At 45.8% G+C, this 24,678-nt stretch overlaps 2 protein-coding genes across 2 annotated transcripts in view; both read right to left on the reverse strand.

The window, feature by feature from the left end:
- Positions 1 to 4,320: 4,320 nt before the first annotated feature.
- Positions 4,321 to 4,818, reverse strand: LOC309827879 (large ribosomal subunit protein uL11-like; the record flags this gene model as incomplete). Its single annotated transcript, XM_082662772.1, has 1 exon — positions 4,321 to 4,818. The coding sequence occupies one exon, from the start codon at positions 4,816 to 4,818 to the stop codon at positions 4,321 to 4,323; it is 498 nt and encodes a 165-aa protein (XP_082518898.1).
- Positions 4,819 to 10,461: 5,643 nt separating this feature from the next.
- SHQ1 (SHQ1, H/ACA ribonucleoprotein assembly factor) overlaps positions 10,462 to 24,678 on the reverse strand; it is an 89,029-nt gene continuing 74,812 nt past the window's right edge. Inside the window, exon 11 of the mRNA XM_082664661.1 lies at positions 10,462 to 11,655. Coding sequence (XP_082520787.1) covers positions 11,085 to 11,655 — 571 coding nt within the window. The 3' untranslated portion in view covers positions 10,462 to 11,084. The remainder of the gene's footprint in view (positions 11,656 to 24,678) is intronic.

Genomic DNA, 24,678 nt, shown 5'->3' on the forward strand with positions numbered 1-24,678 from the left:
GTGTCAGGGGCTCCACGCTTAGTACAGATATACCTCATCTTATTGTGATTTGCTTTACTGCCATGGGTCCACCCCTGTGGTGGGACCAGAGTGTAATGTCAGCCCTTCAGACAGTCAGGGACAGAGCACCATTATTACAGAGGGGGACAGGAATGGTTTCCCCGGGAGGATGCCAGACGGACCAAACGACATGTCTACCATCGCCCAGGAGCTCAGGAGATTATGGGAAGATGCTTCGTATGACAAGCTTTGAAAAATGTTCAGAAAAGATGGGAGAAGGACTCCAAAAAGGGTTACAAAAGGGCCACAGCTTTTGGAAAGACGATCCTGAAGCAGGACTCCACCATTCCTACTCTCAGGAATGATAAGGCAGTTCTAAGTCACTTCCCATCCTAGGAAAACACGTATGACCCTGGCTGGCCCCTGTGACAACTACCAATGGGTTTTTTTTGTTTTGTTTTGTTTTTGAAAGCAGCCTCCATCCCCTTCCCCTTAATTGCCCTCCCAGACTGGCCACAGAAGCCTCACCCCTCTCACCCCAGCCTCTCTCAGACCCTCTCCCTGGGAGGGCCTGGAAAACCCCAGAAGCCCCGGGCCAGGCACCCCAAATGCTACTGCATAAGTACCCATATCCCAATTCTAAACCAGGGGTCAGCAAACTTTTTCTGAAAAGGGCCAATTGGTAAAATAGTCTAGGCTTTGCGGGCCAAGAGGCAAATTCAAGGCTATTACACAGGGAAACACACAATGAGATATAACATATGACAAGAGAAAAAAATGTCTACAAGTTCTTTTCAATCATTTAAAAACATATATATATATATATATATATATATATATTTAAATTCTCAGTTTATGGGCTGTACAGAAATAGGTGATGGGATGCATTTGGCCAGAGCGAGGTCTGCTTTGTGGACTCCTGCCCTAAACCATCCAAGGGGGAAGGAGCCATAAGTGAGCAGAACTTATAGTGAAGGGAAGGGGGTGCTCTAGGATCAAAATCACAGCCACAGAGGGGGAAGGAGGAAGAAGGGAAGGTAACTGTGGGGACAGAGAGTGAAAGAGAGAGTCAGAGAGGTTTGGAGGGGAAAGGTGACTTTTCATTTGGGGGCAGGCAGAGACTATGATAAAAGAGTGATAGAAAACAAGAGAGTAAGAAACAGAGAGAGGGAGGGGGACGGATTTACAATATTTGCTGCACCTTACAATGAAATTCACCAGGGACTATAATATTCAATTGCTTTTCACTTATTGTGTGTACGGGGTTTTCTTTCTCTCTCTCTCTCTCTCTCTCTCTCTCTCTCTCCCTCCTCCCCCCGCCCCCCGCCCCCAAGTCTGGGCCCACAGGGGCATGTAATTTCTATGGGTTGCTTTTCCAGTCCGCTGGGGTAGCTAACTCACCTCCCTCTCTGTCCCAGCCATTAGAGCAATCTGGTTCTCTCACCCATCACCGTCCCTCCACCTGGGACACGCTCTTCCCACCCCACCCTCCGCCTGCTTAACCAACTCCCGTTTATCCTTTCTTTCGCAATGTGCCTTGACTCCTACTGAGTCCTCGGCTCCCGCTGCGCGGTGTCCTCCCCCGGGAAAGCCTGAGCGCCTCTCCGCTTCCTCGCTTTGAAATGGGCCCACCCCTGTTGAAAACCAGGCAACGGAGAAGAAAACTGTAAAACTCATATTGGCGTTTGGTTCCAAAGACAGCCTACTTCCGATCGTCCCCTCTGTGCCTTCCACCCCAGGTGGTACTTCCATGGGCCCCTGGAGCCAGGTCTCCACACACGGAGAAATAACGTTATTGGGAGGGGAATGAAATACGCTTGTAATTTAAGGATCTGCTTCAGGCCAAACAATGTAGTCGGCTTTGGGGGTGGGAGCGGGCGCTCTGACTTCTCCATTACAGCCTCCCGGTGTTCCAGGTGATTATTTTTACGTATCAGGAAATTCTGAGCGCGCCCACCCCCAATTAAAGACGCAGATGTCTGCCCTCCCCGGCAGCTCCCAGCCTGCTACCTTCTCGAGCTCGGCTCCGAGCTCCATTTGAACCTGCCTCCTATAATTCTTAACTAAAACAGCCCCCTTCGTCGACTGTAATTAAGCATATACTCAGCCGCGGCGAGCTTGGCATCTGCACCTGCCGCTGGGATCCCCTTTCTCCCGGCACCTGCGCTCCACCGCCCTCCTGCCCCGCCCCCACCCTCACGCACGCGCAGTCGCGCAGCCCCGCCCGCGCCCCCTCGCCCGCCTCCCGATGGCGCCGGAGGAACAGATGGAGCGATCATCCCCTTCATTCTGCCAGAAGGGCCCCGTTGCTCTGGGGGGAGTTCTGCGGTTGTAAGACACATAATTAGACACTTCAATGGACAATGCGGCGGATTAGAGGGGGTGGGGCTCGCGTCACGGAGGACAGGCGTCCTCATTGATGTGCGGCCCTCACACCCCCGCCCAGCCCGGAGGGAGCAGGGGCCAAGCGAGCGCATCCCGGGTGGCGGACCGCCCGCCTGCTCCCGCGCTTTGAATTCCCGGCCCTCTTCAGCGACGTCTGACTTTTCTTTTTCTTTTAAAACACCGTGCCAGGACGAGTTATGCGCAAAGGATGACGGGCATGTTGACGGCTCACCTGTCAAGTCCCCAAGCTCCGCGGGTCAGTGGGTCCCGCAGCCTGCGCGGTAGACAGACAGTGACGATCTCCACCGACAGCCCTCGTCCCCCAGGTGTGAAGAAGTCTAGAAAAGCCCTCTGCAGTGGACACACGCTGGGACTCAGCCTTTCCTCCCACGAGGAGCTGGGTGACCTTGAGAGACTCAGGCCACCTCACCAGGCTCCTCGAGGACAGCATCTAAGGTTGTAAAGGGCTGCAGAGAGGTGAAGATACGATTTGGAATCCAAGGCTTGCCCCTTGCTGCCTGGGTGACATCAGGCAATCTACTCAGCCTGGAACCCTGGTCTCCTCGTCTGTATAGTGTTGGGGATCGTCTCTGCCCCTCAGGCACTGTGGGACTCAGTACGTTTGAGCTGAGCTCCTTTGTGAAATTAGAGGTTCACTTGGAAAACCAGGGTATGTCAAGGGGGTCCTGTGGGAAGCAGACGCCAAGAGAGAATTACAGGTGCATCCTCTGTGAAGGATAAAGAGGAGAGGAGTCAAGAGTAGGAGGAGAGGGCCTCAAGCAGAAAGAGGACTGACATGTGTGAAAGAAAGGAGGCAAGGAAGATCCGGTGGAGAGCCCCACAGGGTCCTCAGCCTGACAAAGTCTCAGAGCTGTGAAGGAAGTCCCACAGTGGGTAGCAACGGCCCAGCACTGGCACCTGGGAACAGCCTGGGGAACATGTGGCCCCCACATGAACGCCATGCTGTACCAGGAAATGAAGCTGTGGCGGCCTGTAGCTGTCGGCTCGCCACATTCCCCAGCAGGTTTTCCCTGGACCGCGGGCTGAGCTGACACTCCTCTGCCTATCCTGCTCCAGGGCTGGCCACCTGACTGAGAAAAAGCCAGCCAGCACATTTCATTGGCCAACCGTGAATGACTGAGTGTGTCCCTAAACTGATCCAATCAGAGTGAACCTGAAGACACGTGCTGTGGATGCTGGAACACAAATACTCTCTTTTCTGGATGGATGTTAAGAAGAAAGTAGGTAGTTGCAGGGGCTGCTGGCAGCCGCCTTGGGATGTGAGAGGTGTCCAAACTGGGATGAAGCCAACACTGAGGATGGCAGAACAGACAAACAAGAAACAGGGCTTTGGTCACAAAGTCAGCAGCTGGGTTAAGCCTCTCCTGAAATCTACGCTATTACCGGACTTTCATCATGAACTAATAAACCCTCTTTACAGTTTGAAGCAGCTGTCTCAGGTTTCCTGTTACTTTAAGAAAGACCTCTGATTTGACCAGCAATAAGGGAAACGGATGCTCTCTGATCTCAAAGAGTAAGCACAGGCATACAGTCAAGCCTAATGGAACTGGAATTGGTGAGAGGGTGGTGTAGGGATCCAGGGCTGCTCTTGGGTCCTCTTAACAGCTTCAGGTGTCTGCATCCTTCTCCATCCAGCCACTCTCCTTTCCATGACCAGCTGGTGTCTTCAGCCCTCTCTGCTGTTATCTTTTCTCCACTGCATAGATCCTCCTAAACTCGTATTTCTTTGCCCTCCTCTCTGAGTTTGCAAGACCAGCTCTAGATCCCGTTCAGTGCATCTCTCACCCTCAGCATCTGTTGCCAAGGGCCTGATGCCCTCTGCACTTCCCAGTGCAGATTTCTGAGAGCATGAATTTTTTTTTTTTTTTTTTTTTGTCAAATAACACTTGATTAAATTATTTTTCTTTGCAGTTCTTAACCAGCTGGGCATTCCACCACACAACTGTTGATTTCATCTATGATATCATGAGAGTGATGGTCATTAACACTGCAGCCCACAGACTGGGCAGTCCCCAGGATCTTTTTAATGGTTCCAGAGAATTCCCTAGCTAAAAACCGATGCAGCATCTGTCGGGCAATGCTGACAATCTCATCAAAAGTGATGTTTCCACTGTGCTTAATGTTTTTCTGCTTCTTTCTGTCTCTTGGTGGTTCCTTGATGGCTTTGATGATCAGGGCAGAAGCAGAAGGTACCACCTCAGTCTGGGCCTGTCTGTTCTGAATGGTCAGTTTCACTGTAATCCTCAGAGTCTTCCAATCACCAGTTGCCTTGGTGATGTCATCACCAGTGTTTTTTGGAGACATACCCAGGGGGCCGATCTTGGGGGCCAGGGCAGATGTCGCACTGACTTCCCTACCAGTGCACCTCAGGTACACGACTTTGACCTCGTTGGGGTGGAACTTAGGCGGCATGGTAGAGGTGGCTGGTGTCAGATGAACCCGGATTTGGGAGGACCGAAGAAAGTCACACCTTGACCTCCTCTGAGCCGAAAGCCGAAATCGCACAGGAATCTTATTATTCCACTTTTTGCCTGTTTAGACATCCCCAGAGACTCTGATTCCATTGTCTTCAGAGAAGACTGGGTATCAGTATTTCTCTAAAGTTTCTCAGATGATCCAAGGGTGTTGCGAAAATCGAGAATCCCTGGTTTTAATAAAGCATTCCGGACTAGCAGATCCCACCCTGGGTCAAGTTCAAGCCCGATCCAGTCAGCTAAGAACAGAGCTACCTGGTCTCAACATACCCAGAGCTGCCCCCATCGGCGGGTCTATGCCTGTAGAAGGATTGACGGGGAGACAGGCCCTGCGTGACGTGCTTAGGACAAGACGAGCCTAGCACAGAGCTTGGTACCATGCAGTGGCTCCACAGTGACGGATGTTATGAAAATCCTGCCTCTTCTCTAATTCAAGGGTATTCTTTCTATAAAATACACCAGGCTGCAGTAATGCAACTGAGGAAAAGTTGCCAAGGAAGTACCTAGAGAATCTAGGTGCCCATGCCTGGCTAATACACTACACAGCAGGAAAACCCTGATTAATACAATTTACATTTGAGAGTAATCTCGTCTATTTCAATAAGACTACATCAGTGCAGCTAGGAAAAGCCTCATTTTGGGAGGTTATTCAATGACTTATGAAAATAGTCATGACCTCTTGTTAGGAGAAAAAAATGGATTTACAATTTATGTAGTGCATGATTCTAATTTTTTTTTAATGTGGGTATATATATATATATATATCTGTATACAAATACACAGAAAAAGACTGGAACTACAGATGCCAAGCAGTTAACTGTGATTCTCAGGTGAGAGGGTTTTTCTTGTAGGTAAGTGTGTTGGATTTAGAGGACTATTATTCTGAAAGGTCTTTTTACATTTTTGATGCTAACACGTTTGTGTGGAAGCATGGTTTCAGTAGAATACGGCCTGTGTACATCCATGAACAAAATTAACCACTGGCAGCCTTGTACTCCTCCCTGCCCCGCACCCTCGTTTTCTTGTTTCTAATCTTAATTTTACAGAAGTGTGAATACAGAACTCTGGAACCCACTGCCCTAGGGGACAGCCTGGTAGGAATCTCTCTTCCCTGCTCCAATCCCTTCGTCTTTCCTTGGATTCCAGGCTCTTCCAGCAGGACCTGGCCCTGATTCAGTGGGAGTTCAGAGGAGGGAAATTATTTCCAGCCAGGAAGAATGAAGGGTGACCTCCTGGAGGAGGTGGCATTTGCATGGGCCAATCTGGGCAAACTCACAGGGAGAAGAGAAAGCAGTGCACGAGCAAACAGGTGGAGGTGGGAAAACACAGCATGTACGGAAACAAAGACAGTAAATATGGAACTCTGTGCTGTAGGTGAGGCTCCACGGGAGGCCCTGGGTTGCAGTAGGGCTCCTGTTTTCCGGGGGGTCTCTGGGCTGGTGGTGAAACTGCTGGAGCCTCAGGCTAGATGGGACTATAGACAGGGCTCTCCAGTCGCTCAGCTACTCCTTCCCCTGAATGCTCACTCCAGCAAGAGGTGGGGAATGTCCCCCTGGAAAGAGCATAAGAGACGATGCCCTACCACTTGGAATACCTAAAATAACCAGAGGCAGAGCCTTCAGCATGTGGTCCCAGCCAGGACCGAGGCTCGCGTGGCCAAATCGCTGCTTCCAGCATTTTCTGGGGGGAAAGGAAAGCGGATCCATGTAGCAAGATTCTTCTGGGAGGTACATCCTTTCTGTTTGTTTTTTTTCCAAGTGCTAAGGCATCTGCTCCCACATCCATCCTTTTCCTCCAGCTTATCTTTTCATGACTTTGGAGAGCAGTCTTCCTTATCTAGGAAACAAATGGTCTCTGCAGAGAGTTCAAAACAGCCGAGTCATTTATCTGTTTGACATGTGTTTCCCTGTTTGTTTTCTCCAGCCTTGAGACAAGAGTTGTGTCAACTGTGGATGGCTGAGCCCCAGTCACTGGAGAGGCATGAATCAATTTCCAGCTGCATTTATCACTTGCTGCCTTAAATCAAGTCTAATCAATGCTTCCTTCATTTGCTATGGATTGAAACTATACATGACGCACTTAGAAAATGGGCGGGAAAGGGAGCAGCCGATCACGAACAAAAACTCCATCGGGGATTTAGATGGAATGATGTTAAGATTTGCAATCTCTGATTTGCTTTCATGGAGACGCCTGACCAAACAGTCACAGAGATTTGTGTTTATGAAGCTTTAACTTCAATCTACCAGAGAGGCAATGACATTACATGACAGATCATTTTATACAAGAGGAAGAGGATGTCTACATCTTCCAAGATTTTATAATTTTCTGAAGAGTTGGTATATTTTTAATACAGCGGCAACTCTAAAGCTGCCTAGAGTTTCCTTCCTATATCGTCTTTCATTCATTTCCATTTCTTTTAGATGTATCTTTTGTCACCATTGACTATATGGGTCAATTTCTAGTTACAAGATAGAAAATAACAATCTCCTTATAACAAAATAGATATCCAGGAGTTCCCTTTGATTTAGAAGAATTTTATAAAGTCTTATGGCTGAGAAAACTTGATCCTTTCTCTCATATGCCCAATTCTTGGTAATAGAATTTGATCCATGCAACCCAAATGGATTTTTCACTAGCAGGTGTGAAAACCACCCCCCAGCTGTTCAACCAATTTAGAATGTGGTAGGGAGTAGCCCTGTGTCATTTGTAAATTAATCCCGTGCCAGTGAAAGATGGTATCAGTGTAGTCCCTGGCACCTAAAACCGATCATGTCCACGGTGAGGCCCCGTGTCATTCTTCAAGGATGATGGGAGGAGAGACAGAACACAGAACACAGGTCAATGATCATGCCCGCCCAGAAGATGAGGCAGTGCTGTGATTCACTGATGTAATTAATATTTCTGTCTAATCTGCTGAACTGTGTAGACTTTTACCACGAGCATGCCTCAGAAGCGACTGACAGGGCTCTCATTTTCCAAGGGTTGGCTCCCCCAGAAACCTGTTGTGAGGTAGCTGAAAAGAGCCCTGTGCAGCACTGGGGAGTGTGACAATAATAATAAACTCTTATGCTGGTTTAATACTTTCCAGTTGATAAAATGATGTTTTGAACATGCAGTCTCATCATCCTGTAAGATAAGCAAAAAAAGTCGTTGTATTCCCATTTCCAAGAGGAAGGGAGAGGCTCAGAGGTTGGCGTACCTCCGAACCATGGCTCTGGGACTCAGTGCCTTGTCTCCTCAGCCCCGAGGCCCTGGTTCTTGCCACTGAGCTGCAGCTAGGCAGTGCTGAGGTCCCCTCTCTGTGCTTTCCCTAACTTTTTATTTTTTCTTCCATCACCCAGGGTTCTTGGGAAATGCATATGGTTATAGGAAATCCCTCGAGTTGCCTGGCAGGTCATCTAGTTAAAAAATATATTAAAGGCAGCACCCTTGGATGTGTTTTGGGTTACACACATGGTATAGTGTTCTTAACTCATCTTAAACAAAGACAGGGTAATGCGATATTACAAAGCTTTAACCCTCTGAGAACAAAGAAAGGGTAAAAGTAACGCGGCAGACGCGGAATCTAAAATTAAGGCGCTCACTCACATTGTTTTTAAAACTCATGAGAGTCGTTCAGCGAGTTCCTCTGCTTTGAGGATGTCCGGGAAGGATCATGTTTGCCCATCCTTGGAGGAAGAGAGCAACAGATTTTTCTACCCAAGACAATTCTCACCAAAGTAGATCCTGTTTAGATTCCTAAGTAAGGACAGAAGGTGATGGAAGGAGAAATTTCCACGGCTTTAAACTTTTAGACAAGAGTGGATTTGCTCAACTTGACGTCAGTAGAAGTAAATGAGGGGAATGACAGATAATGCATTTTCAAACTGGCCTCAGGTCATGTGCTACTGAGGAGAAATGCATTTTCAATGGTCACAGGGATTCTGAAGGTCTCTGGGGAGCCTGAGAAAAGTCTTGAACACATTCTAAAAAAGCTGTTATGGTGTTCAGGAGTTAACATGTGTGTCAAATAGCACAGTCACCCCAACTATCCTGTTAATACAAACTGGTATTTATAGTGGAAATACAAATACTTGCAACCTATACAGACCCAGAGTAAAAGGGATCATACCCTTTCCTGAAATAAAAATGCTACTGAGATTAATACATATCAGATTTCATTTCATTTCCTCCCTAAAGCAAATTGGTTTATTTCATTTGTTCATTCATTCAGCAAATATTTATGGAGCTCTGAGAATATGGGCACTGATGATTCAGTGGTAACAAGACACGACACAGACATCACTCCCTAGGAGCTTACACTCAAGTAGGAAAATTCACATTTAAATTATTAATGGAGGCTTACGTTTCCAATCAAGATGGAGTAATACGGACCAGATGAATTTTCCCTCCTGACATAACCAAACAAGAAAAACAGAAATAATACATGAAACCATGGTTTTCAAGACACTGGACATCAGGCAATGAAAGACAGTGATCCCAAGGGATGGAAAACAAACCCCAGGAGCAGTACGAGGGTCTCGCCTACTGCCCTGGAAGAATGTCTAGGCTGCCCAGGGAGGGGCGACCCAGGCAGAACCCAATGGACTCCGGAGTTCAGGAGACAGAGCTGGGAGCTTGGGGAGTCCAAGGCAGCCCGAGTCTGCAAGACAGGGTAGGGGAGAGGGGAGAGCTGTAGAGAACCCCAGATACCTGGAGAGGGTCGAGGACTCAGAGGAGAGCCTATAAATGAGGCCAGGCAAGAACCACATGAAAGGATTAGAGGGACCAGTGCTCAGCACTCACACAGGTGTCTACTTCCATCAGCCGGACTGGAACACTCATAATCCCTGGGGCACGGGAAAATCGTTCTTTAGGACGGGGAAACAGTGTGTCCTAGACAGAGCACTGTTCCAGACCTGCCTAACAAATTACAAAAGCAAGACCCATAAGGATCAAACTATTTCCAAGTAACTTAACTGCATCCCAAAACAAAGCTAAAGAATATTTATAAGAACACATACCCGGTACCCAACGAGGTAGAATTCACAATGTTTATCCAATCAAAGATTATCAGGCATGCAAGGATGACTCCTCTGGGGATTTGTATCTAGAATTTATGAAGAACCCTCCAAACTCAAAAATAAGAAAAGCAACCCAACTTAAAAAAATTGACAAGAGATCTAAACAGACACTTCACCAAAGATGACAAATACACATGTGAAAAGACGCTCAACATAAGAAGTCTTAAAAATGCAAAATAAAAGGAGATACCACTTCACACCTATTAAAATGGTAAAAATGTTAAAAATGGACCACACCAAGTGATGACAAGAATGAGAGAGAAGCGGAGCTCTCACAGGCTGCTGGTGGGCGTGTTAAATGGTACAGCCACTTTGGAAAACAGTTTGGTGGTTTCTTCAACTGTTAAACATACACCTACCATACGGCTCTGTCATTCCACTCCTAGATATTTACCTAAGAGAAATAAGAGCATATGTCCACACAAAGACTTGCACACAAATGTTCATAACAGCTTTATTTGGAACAGCTGAAAGCTGGAAACAACCCAAATGTCCATTTAATGAACTACTACTCAGATATGGAAAAGAAAACACCGCCAAACCTCGATACACGCTACATCAATGTATCTCAAAATAATTATACTGAATGAAATAAGCCTGACAAAGAAGAGTACATGTTATACGATTCAATTTATATTAAATTCTAGGAAATACAACCTAACGTACAGCGACGGAGCAGACGGAGGCTTGCCTGGGGAATGGGGGTGGGTGGCATGCAGAGGCGCGGGTGGGAGAGGGGTGACGAAGGGGCAGGAGGACACTTGGAGATGGTGGGTAAGTACAGCATCTCAACTGCAGTACTGGTTTTATTCGGTGTATGTATCTGTCACCACTTGTCACACTATCTGCTTAAGATGTTTGCGGCTTACTGTATGTCCTGCGTATCTCTGTAAAGCTACTCAAAGTATTTTAGGGCTCTACCTTCTAGAGATTCTGGCAGAACTATTATTCTTATCTCCAAATATTAATTACACTTTGCTTTAAGAAAAACTTTAGAACTTTATTTTTAAAGGTGCAACAAGAAAACCGACTGGTGTCAACATTAGCTCACTGACAAACAATGTTGTATACACTAAGGAAAAGTACAAAGTGAAAATGAAGAATTCTCATTCGGTCAACAAAACCAAATCTGACGTAATTCTCAATAACGAATGAGACCACTCGGAGTCAATTCTTGGGTGTCTGCCGGCTGTCTCTCTTCAGCACGCTGTCCAGCAGCAGAGCCCTTGGGCTCAGAAATCTGAACCGAAGTCTCCAGTTGTTCTCCAAGCTCCTGGATTAGAGGCTCAGATGCCCCAGGAGCCCGGGGAGAGGCGAGCGGCTGTCCCTGACCATCATCAGACCCTGGGAGGACCACGCTTCTGCACATCCCACCATGGTCAGGAAGCAGGGCCGTGCTGCTTTCCTCAACAAAGGGACCGAGCAAGGAAGGCCCTGCCTCACGTTCACCACCTCTGGGCTCCTCGTGTTCCGAGCCTGAGTCCTCGGTCTCAGACGATGTGCTGCTCTCTGATTCCTCCGAATCGCTTGTCTCAGAGCTGGAGGAAGGCGTCTGCTGCCCGGAAATGCATCGGGCTCCTGCGTTCGATGCAGCTTCTTCCTCCTGGACCAAGAGTGCCGCTGCTTCCAGTTCCTGCAGTTCCAACCCCAGCTGGGCCTTGGTCGGGGATGCTTTCTTTAAGGCTTCCGCAAGAGCTGCCAACTTTCTGGACCTTGAAGACCATTTTAAGAAGAAATGTTAGGACTATTCATTAATTGGTCTGGGGATAACAGGGTCCACAGCTTAAAGAGATAACAAAATAAAGCTGGATCCATACTTCATACGGCACACAGGATGAATCCCCAAACAGATCAATGATATGGATGGAAAAAAGGAACCAAGTACTACAAGGACACGCAGGAGATTTCCCTCATGAGCCTAGAATGAGGAAGGCCTTTCTAACTAGGACTCAAAATCCAGAAGCCACAAAAGAAAGGCAAAGATTGATAAATTCTAATAAAAATCTACAAAAACTAATAAAAATCAACAAGTTGTGTAGGGCAAAAAGAAAAAAAGATTACAAGAAAAGTCAAAAGGCTAATGCAAAATTGAGAAAAATATTTGCAATTCATATCACAAAACAAGGCCTAGTTCCCCTAACAGAGTTCTTAAAAATGCAGATAATAATCCATCAGGAAAATGGGCAAAAGACACAAGCAGACAATTCCCATACAAAGGAACACAAATGGCTCTTAAATATACGAAAAGATGTTCAACAACTTCAGTCAAATAAGAGAAATACAAATTAAAGTCGTGCTGAGATATATTTTTCATTTATCAGATTGGCAAAAATCCAAACGTTTGGTAACACTGCCAGCAAGGCTGTGGAGGAAAGGCACTTTCATACACTGCTGGTGAGAGAGTTAACAGCTACAGTCCCGATGAAGGAGAACCTGGCAATACCTTTCAAAACTGGAAACGTAACATACCCTTGACCCAAGCAAACCCGCATCTGGAAATTAAACACGTAGGCTACACGACACAGGCCCAAGGTACTATTTACTGTGGCATTGTTTCTAATACTCCAAAATAAGAAACACCCAAATGTCCATCAACGTGGCATACGGCTATGGCCTATCCCACGAAGGAAAAGTCTACAGCTATGTAACAGATGAGGTTCTCCAGGGGCTAACCCAGATATATCGTGTAACAACAAAAGGCCTGCCACATGTATACGCTGCCTTCTATGTTAAACACACACAACAAAGGAAAGACATAAAAACATACTTCATTTGCTTGTACACTTATCCAGGAACTCTGGAGAGCTACAGAAAACACTAGTATTTATGTGGAGGGGGCACTGCAGGAGCTGGAAAGATGGAAGATGATGGTGAGAGGGAGACTTGTCACCACATATTGGGTCTTATTTTTAAAATTTTCATTAGAGTATAGTTGATTTACAACGCTGTGTTAGTTTCTGCTGTACAGCACAGTGAATCAGTTATACATATACATATATCCACTCTTTTTTAGATTCTTTTCCCATATAGGTCGTTAGAGAGTATTGAGTAGAGTTCCCTGTGCTATACAGCAGGTCCTTATTAGTTATCTATTTTATATATGGTAGTGTGTATATGTCAATCCCAATCTCCCAATTTATCCCTCCCCCCGCTTCCCCCTTGTTAATCATAACTTTGTTTTCTACATCTGTGACTCTATTTCTGTTTTGTAAATAAGTTCATTTGTACCCTTTTTTTAGATTCCACATATAAGCAATATCACACAATATAAAAATATGGAACACTTCACAAATTTACGAGTCATCCTTGCACAGGGGCCATGCTAATCTTCTCTGTATTGTTCCAATTTTAGTATCTGTGCTGCTGAACCAAACACTATTGTTCATTTTTAAACCTATGTGAATGGAATACCTATTCAAATTTTTTAACTAAAAAAGAAATAAAAAAAGCAGTCAGAGAGCAACATGGAGTGCTTTTCATTTTTAGCAGAAAACCATCTCATGCTATTTCAGAGGATATTTTTGCTACATTTATAACATTACATTATACTGAACAGATAAACTTTTTCATTAACCTGGATTCATTTTAGTAGTTCTGTTTCTGAAGCAACGTGTAAAGCATACTGCAGTTCTCCAAAAATGATATCTTTGCTGTTCCATAGAGGAAAATCTGGTGTGACAAGTGAAAAAAAGTGGCAATGAGTGACATGTCTTCTGGGTTTCCCTAGCTCCAAAGATTAAATGAGTGGCTTGAGACAAACTGGATGAGGTGAGTTCACAGGATAAATTCATTCGTCAAAGCGAAGTCCATCCCATAATACTGGGGAAATGAGACTTCATTTCAATAGAGCTTAAGTGATAGATGGGGACTTGGGGACTTTCATCTAAGTGCCTGGATGTACCTGAGACCCCTTTGTCTCAAAATACTTAACGTTAACAATGAGCTTCCGCGCCCCGCCCCCGGCCCTCCACAAGTGTAACCAGGACCCGAAGCTTCCACTGCAGTCAGTGTCCAAGGGAGGGTAGGACAAGGACAATGGCCGTCATGGATGCACAACTTTCTCTTAAATGAGGAAAACCCCATGTATTGGTGCTGGGATTGCCAGAGCTTAGAAAAGGAAAGATGGTCCGGGGTAGAGAGGAAAACTGGGATGAGATCCACAAGAGCTGGTGAATGATTCCCAAAGGGCTATAACTCTGAGTGAACCCTGGTGGGTTTGAGACATCTTTAAAAACACAGTTATGAAATAAGACGATTGCAGTATAATCTACATCCACGTCCAAGACAGCTGTAGATGATGCCCACCGTATATTTTGAAACCTTGGCTACCAGTGGCCACGGATCTGGTGAGAGCCAGTGGACCAGTTTAAACCCTCCTTACTGCAAGGCCCTGCCAGCCTAAGGACTAGTTCACTGCCATCTTTCTCACTGAAAAAGGTCCTCTCTGGGTAATGACACACAGCTTCAAGAGATAAAGAGCCATGAACTTGGGCAAGGAGACAATGCCTCACATTAAATTATCATATGCAAAATAAAAATCTGAACTAAAAGCCTTCACACTTCAGTAAGCACACACCTCACATGTTTAAGAGCCACGCTAAACACTTTCAACAATACGTGAAGGACGGCGCTCCACAAACGTCTCCTTGCGCTGGCTCCTAACCACAAGCCTATGAATCGGCTTCATTTTTATCCCCACGTGACACATGGTGAAACAGAAGCTTGGAGAGGTTGAGACCAGCTGAAGTTCACCCCGCTCATGAGGGGCAGTCAGGACGGGAAGCCCAGGCCTCTGAGCTCCCGCACTCTCTCTTCCCCACCACAGGGGCTCCCAGGAATTCTCAGGCTCTGAAAAGCTTCCCTTCTTAAGCCCACATTCTTGATTCCTTCCCAACGTGATACCACTCAACACCTCAAAGGAGCAAGTTCTGACTTGCCTAAGGCCCAGAATTCTCCAGAGAAACTAGGACTGGTCCCTTTGGCTCAGCAATCTTAAATGGAGTATACATTTAAGCTTTACCTACAGGGGTTGTAGAATCCCAGGGGGAAAAAATGTGAATTGTTTTTGTGGATATTCCTGAATACAGTAGATATATCTACTCAAGTTAAAACTATGTATATATTTGTTATTGTCTACTATAAAAATATTACATCTATCACTTATAAGTGCATGAATTTGGAATTTCAAAGCTCCCTACCTGTCATCTTGGCTCTTTTCAGAAAGCATCCCTCACAATGCTGGGACTAAAAAGTGTCAACTCTAACAGGCAGGAAGGTGGCAAGGATGAGGCCCAGGACCCAAACAGAAACTCGTGCCTCTTACCAGCTGAGATGACTTTTTATGCTTCCGAGAAAAGTTTGTTTCTCACTTTTAGCACTGTATTATGTTTAAGATGACCCATTTATATAATGTGTGTAAAAAACAGATTATATGTTTCTGTTTTTTATTCCTTGCCACCCTGATTCATCTCTCTCTTTTTTTTAAAAATAAATTTATTTATTTTATTTTTGGCTGCGTTGGGTCTTTGCTGCTGTGCACGGGCTTTCTCTAGTTGCGGTGAGTGGGGTCTACTCTCTGCTGTGGTGCGCGGGCTTCTCATTGCGGTGGCTTCTCTTGTTGCGGAGCATGGGCTCTAGGCACGCGGGCTGCAGTAGTTGTGGCGCACGGGCTTAGTTGCTCCGCGGCATGTGGGATCTTCCCAGACCAGGGCTCGAATCCATATCCCCTGCATTGGCAGGCGGATTCTTAACCACTGCACCACCAGGGAAGTCCCTCTATTTCTTATTATCCCACTTTTACTACCTCAAGCTGTCTAGTTTCCCAAGTTGATATTAAACTTCTTATAGAAACTTTACAGAAGAAGCATTTTGACCTCTCAAAGAATGCTGGGATAAAAAACGAATTAAAATGTTCAAAATATCATTGGTTTAGAATATGACCCAACAGCCTGAGGAATGAAAGTTGGGTTTGTTTCTATTCAATCATTTTACACAGATAACTTAGCAGTCACTGTTCACAGAAAAGGAAATTATTCCTTTGGAGAAAAAAATTAAGCCATGAAAGAGTAGCCTCTTTGTTCTTTCAAGCACTGGCACAATTGGAGTTGGTTCTAACTCTGCCACTTCTTGTAAATTCTAGAATCTAACTCTGTAATGGCCTTTCCATTTCAGAAAACACCTCATTTAACGCAGTTAGTGGTTTCTCACTGTCACACTCAAAACAGACCAGGCTAGGTTGTGTCAAAAAGCCTTGTCAAGTGACATTATTAGTTAACTAGAATGCTTACAAAAACCAGGTACGTGTGGATATACTCAATGAACACATACACTGAGTTACTAGTTGTACTTATAGTATATATTTTATATCTAAGTGAAGAACTCCTACTCGTTAAGATGTATTAATTACAGAGTGAAGAGATTCAGCATTTAAAAGACACATGATAGATCGTACCAATGTCGTATTTTAATAGAATTATACTCAACACAGGTTTTTCTTAGAAAAGTTTTGGAAATGTAATCCTGCCATGTAGCTTTAAAAAAACCCAAAACCCTGCCATTCTGTTTATAGATGTGAAATAATATCCTATCTGGAGGAATTTTTTTTTTAATTAAAGACTGCCTTCTGACAAGTTACAGTAAATCCAACTGCCATGAAAGAGTAACAGTAACAGCTGAGGGTATATGCCTTTACTGTGGCTAAGCTGATATAAAATTTCCTCAATTATTTTATATTTGGCAACTGAATTTAGGGGGGAAAAAAATAAAGGGAACCGTAGCCTTATGAAACAGCCAAAACAAAGTGCAAAAGGAGCCCTGAAATGCAGGAAAAAGAAAACTAGGTATAAATAGAAAGCATACATCCTGTTTCTTGCTGTAGAGTTTTGTCTCAAACTATCAATCAACTTTTCACCACTTCCTGCAATAGCAGGCCTACTATAAATCTTGTAGTAACTGACTAGGTTTCATTTCCTCCGCCAAACCCTGCTAACCTGCCAGGCATGACATACTGACACTAGAGCCAGCAACTGATAACGTAGGACACGACTCCAGTGAGGCCACTCCAGACACATTTCATACTGGATGATGATGGAATACGCTGACTTGGCCTTCTAATTTCAAAGCGCAGACACACACACAAACACACACTCGGGTTCTTTCTGGGAACAAACGGTATATCAACTTTCTTTTTAAAAGGCAATGATGATAATGACATATAATCATAATTCTTCTCTACTGAAAAGAACCAGTTCCAAACTTCAAACTCCTCCGCCCAAAATACATTTATGCAACCTGATCTAAATAAAAGGTAATGCATTAGCTTTAGGTAGAAGTTGCTGGTGAAACTCTACTCTGAAAAGTGCCATGAAAGACAAACAGCACCTGATGCACAGATGAACACAGCCTGTCCTTACTCTCTAAGAGTAAAAAACGTTTCCATCTCAGTCATTAACAGAAACAACTGATCTCTTGGAACAAGACATTACCGATTCTGTATGTCATCTGACATACAGAAAATACTGCAAGATAAGAGTCATTCATGGAAGCAACCTAAGTGTCCATCAACAGATGAATGGATAAAAAAGATGTGGCACATATATACAATGGAATATTACTCAGCCATAAAAAGAAACAAAATTGAGTTATTTGTAGTGAGGTGGATGGACCTAGAGTCTGTCATACAGAGTGAAGTAAGTCAGAAAGAGAAAAACAAATACTGTATGCTAATGCACATATATACGGCATCTAAAAAAAAAAAAAATGGTTCTGAACCTACGGGCAGGACAGGAATAAAGACACAGACGTAGAGAATGGACTTGAGGACACGGGGAAGGGGAAGGGGAAGCTGGGACGAAGTGTGAGAGTAGCATGGACATATAGGACATATATACACCACCAAATGTAAAATAGACAGCTAGTGGGAAGCAGCTGCATAGCACAGGGAGATCAGCTCGGTGCTTTGTGACCACCTAGAGGGGTGGGATAGGGAGGGTGGGAGGGAGACGCAAGAGGGAGGAGATATGGGGATATATGCATATGTATAACTGATTCACTTTGTTATAAAACAGAAACTAACACACCATTGTAAAGCAATTATACTCCAATAAAAATGTTAAAAAAAAAGAGTCATTTATGCCATATTGAGTTTGGGCCAATGAAATAATTTTTCATCCTATTTTCAACTTGACTTAATACCATTCTTTGGGGCTGGATTATGATAAACAACACCTAGTCCATTAGACCATTAGAATAATTTTCCAAAAACTCCCTGTATTAGTTTCCAGTGACTGTCATAACAAACTACCACAAACTGGGTGGCTTCAAACAGCAGAAATTTATCCTCTTACAGCTCTAGAGGCTAGAAGTCCAAAATCAAGGTATCAGGAGGGCTGCTTCCTTCTGAGGGCTCAGAGGGGAGAATCTCTTCCATGCCTATCTCTTAGCTTCAGGTGTTGCCAGGAATCCGTGGCTTACAGACACATCACTCTTAAACTCTGCTTCTGTCACCACCTGCCTTCTCTCTGTGTGGCTGTCTGTCTTCCCCCTGGATGTGTCTCTTCTCCTCATAAGAATACCAGTCATATTGGATTAAGGGTCCATCCTACACCAATATGACCCCATCTTAACAATAATTTATACCTACGACAACCCTATTTCCAGATGAAGTCACATTCTAGCGTTCTGAGAAGGATATGAATTGGGGGGGCACTATCCAACCCAGTACAGCCTGTCTTCTAGCCCCCCCAATTCATGGCTGTCCCACATGCAATATACATTCACCCGTCTCAACATCCCCAAGGTCTCAATCCATTCTAACATCAATTCTAGGTCCAAAATCTCATCTAAACCTCATCTCAATCAGGTTTAGGTGAGTCTCTGGGTATGTTCCATCCTGGGGTAAATTCCTCTCTGTCCACAGACCTGTGAAACTAAAAAACAAGTTATCTGTTGCAAAATATAATGGTTGGACAGGTGTAGAAAAGACATCCTCATTGCAGAAGGGAGAAAATGGAAAGGATAAAGGAGTTACCACTGCAAAGCAAGTTCACAACGCACAGGTCAAATGCCATTAGTTTTTTTTTTAAAACATCTTTTTTGGAGTATAATTACTTTACATTGTTGTGTTAGTTGCCGCTGTACAACAAAGTGAATCAACTATACATATACACGTATCCCCATATCCCCTCCCTCATGCGTCTCCCTCCCACCCTCCCTATCCCACCCCTCTAGGTGGTCCCAAAGCATGGAGCTGACCTCCCTGTGCTATGCAGCTGCTTCCCACTAGCTATCTATCTTACATTTGGTGGTGTATATATGTCCTATATGTCCATGCCACTCTCTCACTTCGTCCCAGCTTCCCCTTCCCCTTCCCCATGTCCTCAAGTCCATTTGCTACGCACAAGAGCAGACTTCTAACCCCGATCCAGGCGCCTGTCAAGACCAGCTGGTCAGCAGCTCAGCACACACACCACACCCTGCTGGGTACAACCACCTCTCGCATGTAGGCAATGGACGTAAAAGTCTGCTCAGGCTTGGACTTTCAAGAACTGCCTTAGGAAGCCTTGGATTTGAAAGCCACACTGGACAACAGTGCTGACAAGCGTTCACCTACAGAAAATCAGAACCGGGGAAGGCCAGTTTGCTTAATGGTTGCTTATGTTCTCTCAAAAACTACTTTAGGTCAACTACAGTGAAAAGCACTTGTCTATCGGAACATCCTTAAGTGACAGTCCCTAGCCTATCCAAGGAGAATTTTCAAAGTCTTAATGAAGGTAACTGATATCAATGACGCATATTTCGTTCCTCTCCTTAATAAAGCCCTGCTACTTAAAGTGGAGTCCCTGGACAGCAGCAGCAGTATCATCTCAGAACTTGTGAGAACTGCAAAACCCCAGGGCCTATCCCAGACCCCTGAATCAGAATCTGCAATTTTAACAAGCGCCCAGGGGACCTGTATGCTCAGTGAAGTCTGAGAAGCACTGCTTCAGACAGACGTGACCGTGTCGGAGTGATGATTATGACCACCTTACGCTTTACAGCTCTCAGCATCGCTGACTCAATCTGACCAAACAGCTGGCAGGATGGGACTGGCACGAGGCTCTCCCCCGCTCCTGGGTCAGCTCTGAAGCTTCAGCCTGCAGCCACTCAGCCACCTGGGCTCCAGGTCAAGGTGCGAGGAGCCCTTCTCTAATGGCCCTTTGGCTCAAGAGTTCTCTCCATGGCCTTTCTTCTAGGCCCGCTTGATCCTGAGGCTCGTTCTCAGAAACATCTCATCTCCCAGCACCGATTCTACAAAGCTGGGATCAGCTGCTTTCTTGCACAAAATCTTCAACCTCTGCAGAGATCTCTCCCAAGGCCAGGCTCCAGAAGCCTGCTCCTCCCCCACTCCCTCTCCAGCCCGGTTAGACCCCACCCAGGCCTGCCCTAGCCCCGCCCTGCCCTCCTCTGATTGCTTCCTTACCTCCAGTATGGGCCTCTCGCACAAGTAACCTCTACCTCCAGGTCTCACTGAAACAACGCGGCAGACGCATTTCTCATTCATTCATTCAATATCTACCGAAAGTACTATGTGCCTAAGCACTGAGCAAACAGATAAGGACCCTCATACTCATGGAGCTTATACTCTTGTTTAGGAAAAGATAGACAACGAACAGAAACTAAGTAAATACAGAGTGTGCTAGATGGCATAACTGCTATGGAAAAAACACAGCTGAAAAGTGGCCCAGGAGTGCTAAGGACAGAGGGGATTCAATTTTTTACGTGTTTAGAGAAGACCTCACTGAAAGGTGACATAAGGGACCAAATACATTGAATAGCCTAAAGTGTGAGACCTGGCTTTATTCTTGCTTTTTACTTAGTCCATTTCTTCCTGGCTTGAACCTCCAGCCCACTGAACTTGGTACAATACTCACATCCAACCCCTGCTCCCAGCCTAAAAGCCATGTGGATGTCAATTCCCACGTAGCTGTCTCTAATCTCCAGATCATGTATCCATGCCTAGAAAACTGCTTCTCCTACCTTCCACTCACCTGAGCCTGATACCCAATCTGTGCTGTCCCATGTTCAAGGAAAATGACAACGGGCTATCTTATTTCTAAAAAGGAAGACCCAGAGGTTTAGTAAAAGAGGAGAAAAATTCTGGCCAAGCCAGAATTTTATATATTTCATACTCTAAATATAAGCTAGATAAATTACTTAAGGGCTCAAGAATGTATCTTTCTACAGCTAACTTTTCTCTGCTAAGAAACTGTGAAAGATGCCATAGGAAGGCCTCATGCTCAGCCACCAGGGAAACAAGGGCAAAGATTACAGCAGATCCCCGCCCCTGGTATGGGTGGAGGATGGGGCATTAAAGGCACAATTAATTCTCCTTTAAGGACTGAGCAAGCCACTCCGTTGAAGTCTACACAAACACAGGCTGGAGGGAACCTGATAGATAACTGAGCCCAGGGTGGTCTGGCAGAGCTTTGCGTGAAGATGGAAATGCTTTAGATCTGTGCTATCTAACGTGGTAACCACGAGACACACGTGGCAACTGAGCACTTGAAACGTCCAGCGTGACTGAGGAGCTGAATCCTAAATCTTATTTTAATTAATCTACACTAAAATAGCCTCACGTGGCTATGCATACAAAATTCGACTAACAAGATCGAATCGAAAGTCCTAATTTCCTGTGACAAAGAGTAGGTCTAGACAAAGCTAAGAGTACAGGGCTACCACAGCCTGGAGCACTAATATTCCGCACAGGCACCAGACTGGAGGGTTCTGAACTGCTTTCGTATGCGTGAGCCCGTGTGATCCTTTCCTCAGTCACATGGGCTAAGCAGGTATGAATGACTCTCTACACTTCACCAGTGCTCACAGGCCAACATGGGCCTGATGCCAGAGGGTAAATCCGGGGGATGGCCAGGGCTTCTAACACGCAACCTGCTGTGTGCTAGCTCCCACCGAAGCAGTGACACCATCCGGGTACTCACAGGGCTTATTACCTACGTGAAACAAGAGGCTGGAAGACCACACTAGCCAGGACAATCACTGAAGAACCTTTCCTATGTTGGGGGATCCAACCCTTGGCAAAACATTTACGCAAATTAAGCCTGAAGAACCTTTCCTATGTTGGGGGATCCAACCCTTGGCAAAACATTTACGCAAATTAAGCCTTCTAGGATACTTGTATCAGGATGGGAACTAAAATTTATTCTCTATTTTAAGGTAGTGACCATGACTCTCAAAAATTAGTTTGTTGGACATCGCTTAAGAATTCTGTGTTCACTTTAGCATCAAGACATACAGGCGAAAACTCTGCTATAATGAGAACTGAAGAGTTGCCAAGATGTCCAATCAGACCCAAATTACTATCTACGAAAATTACTGATTACTAAAAATAAGAATGAAAAAGTGGCTCCAAAATATCGTGTGACTAAATACAGGAATACACAGCACAACTGAAACCCCCAGTTAGAGGGCTGTGAGTACCAAACCTGCTGGCTGAACAGCATTTCGTGTTCCTACGAGAACTGGATGCAAAAGCCTAATTATGGTTAGATTCAAACGATGTGATCAAAAAGCTTCCCACGTGGGGCGAGAGACGTAAGGGCTTTTCTCCTTTCGTTCCTCGTGGGGGCATCCGGGTAAGCTTTTTCTTGCAGCCACCTCACTCCAAAGGGATGAATCCAGCCCCACCAGGAACACTTGACAAAAAAGCAGGGACGGCTGTCGGCGGGGAGCGCGGGGCTGGGCTTTGATCGCAGCTGCGGCTCCCACCTGTTGAAAAAGGCAGCCATGGCGATGCGGCACTTCCTCCCCTTGCTCACAAACACGAGAAATCGGCAGAGATAAGCTGACACGGAAAACATTACACAAATCGCTGACCCTGCTGCAGGCGGAGAAGAGCTGCCTCTGCTCGGCTTTGATTTTCTGGAGCCAAGCCCGGGGGGGAGAGGCGGGTGGACTTTATTCTTTTCCGGGGCTCCCATGGCAAGGTGAGTGCAGATGGAGCCCAGAGGCACACCACGTGCAGAAGAAAGGGAAAGAAAGAAATAAACAGAACAAGAACCCGGGCTAAACTGAGCCGTGGCAGAGAGCTGCCATCCGCAGCCAGGAGGAACGATCACATCCCTAGTGAAAAGTAACTAGGGTTTTACAGGATTTGTGAAATCGCACAGAGCAGGGAACTCTGGCTGTGCTCTCGGTCATGCTGCTGTTCCTGCTGAATGAAGCCAATAAGTATGTGCCTTAGGTCTTCCTGATGCATTTTCCACTCCTATTGTTTAGTGTGTGTCCGAAGAAGAGAACAAGAGCGTACCTCCCCGGGTCCGGGAATGGGGCTGGAAACAGAGCAAAGCACAACCAGCAGTTTTCTCCTTGACACACACGCAGACCAGTCTCCACTTCATAAGTGGCCTATTTGCTGCTTAAGGGTCATCCACAGTTTGCCTTTTTAAAAACAGGGCTTAAAATGAGCCACTCGGTTGATTGCTGTGCACCTCATCCGTCTGTGTTCAGCTTCAGAAACTGAGCCTACTGTAACGTGGTCACTGCTGCCACCCGTGTGCCACACTGATTGAGGGCCCGAGATCTGCAGGGCGTTTCTCTAGCCCGAGCAGCACAGCAGTGCCCAAGCAAAGTCTGGATCCTGCTCTCATGGAGCCTGCAGTTTGAAAGGAAGAAAGGACAGGGTCCTCTGAGCCAGTCTCAGAGCCCGTATCCAAGAGGCCAAGGTCACAAACTCTGTTGCCCTCACCAGTCAGGCAGATGGAGTCACATGGAAGGGGCGGGGGTCTGTGCAGAATGGGGCACCCTTGTCCCATACAGGGGAGACAGCTGGCCTCAGCTCTGGCCAGTTGTCACCAAGCGGGGACGTGGGCTCAGCAACTGCCAGAACTTCTCCGTTAGTTCCAGAGCAGCTGTAAATCCAGACTTTGACATAAAATCTTCCAGTTTTTAAGTGCTGACAACCAATTCGAAGTTTTAGAAAACTCACCGAGAACCAATAGTGACCCAAGGGCCACCAGCTTGCAACTCGTACATGCTGCAGACATAACTGCATCTCCCCAATGCTCTAACATATTCTATATACCCCAGCACATTCCCGCTCCACCAGCGCGACCAGTTCACCACTGCTCTCACTCCCAGCACAACTGTTTTAACTTCGCGGATTTGCCTCAAGTTGTGTCCCTGCCTTGCACACCTCCCTCCTTTCTCTCTGTGCCTGGTCAGACCCCACCCATCTTTAGTTCCCAGGTCAAGCCCCGTACTCCACTCAGCCCTGTAGACCACGCCAAGTTCCCTCTTCTCTTAATCAATACCTTTTATTTTATTTTATTAATTTATTTTTGGCTGCATTGGATCTTAGTTGTGGCACACGGGCTCTCTAGTTGTGGTGTGCAGGCTTAGTTGCCCTGTGGCATGTGGAATCTTAGTTCCCTGACTAGGGATCAAACCCACGTCCCCTGCACTGGAAGGCGGATTCTCAAACACTGGACCACCAGGGAAGTCCCTGAATCAATCTTTCTTACGGCTGTATCACCCGCTGTATCACTGGCAATGAGGCGGATTCTCTCCGTAATCCACTAATTCTGCCATTTACATATGTTTTCTCCCCAGCAAGACTAAATGCTCATTAATAGAAACCACACTGGATCTTCGTCAACAGAGACAGAGCATGCAGTGTTAACAGAGAGGGTGGGTTAATGTTCTGGAAGATGACAGGGTAATGACTGACCACAGCAAGGTGG

The sequence above is a fragment of the Grampus griseus genome (assembly GCF_964374135.1).
Source record: "Grampus griseus genome assembly, chromosome: 10".
Taxonomy (NCBI): Eukaryota; Metazoa; Chordata; class Mammalia; order Artiodactyla; family Delphinidae; genus Grampus; species Grampus griseus.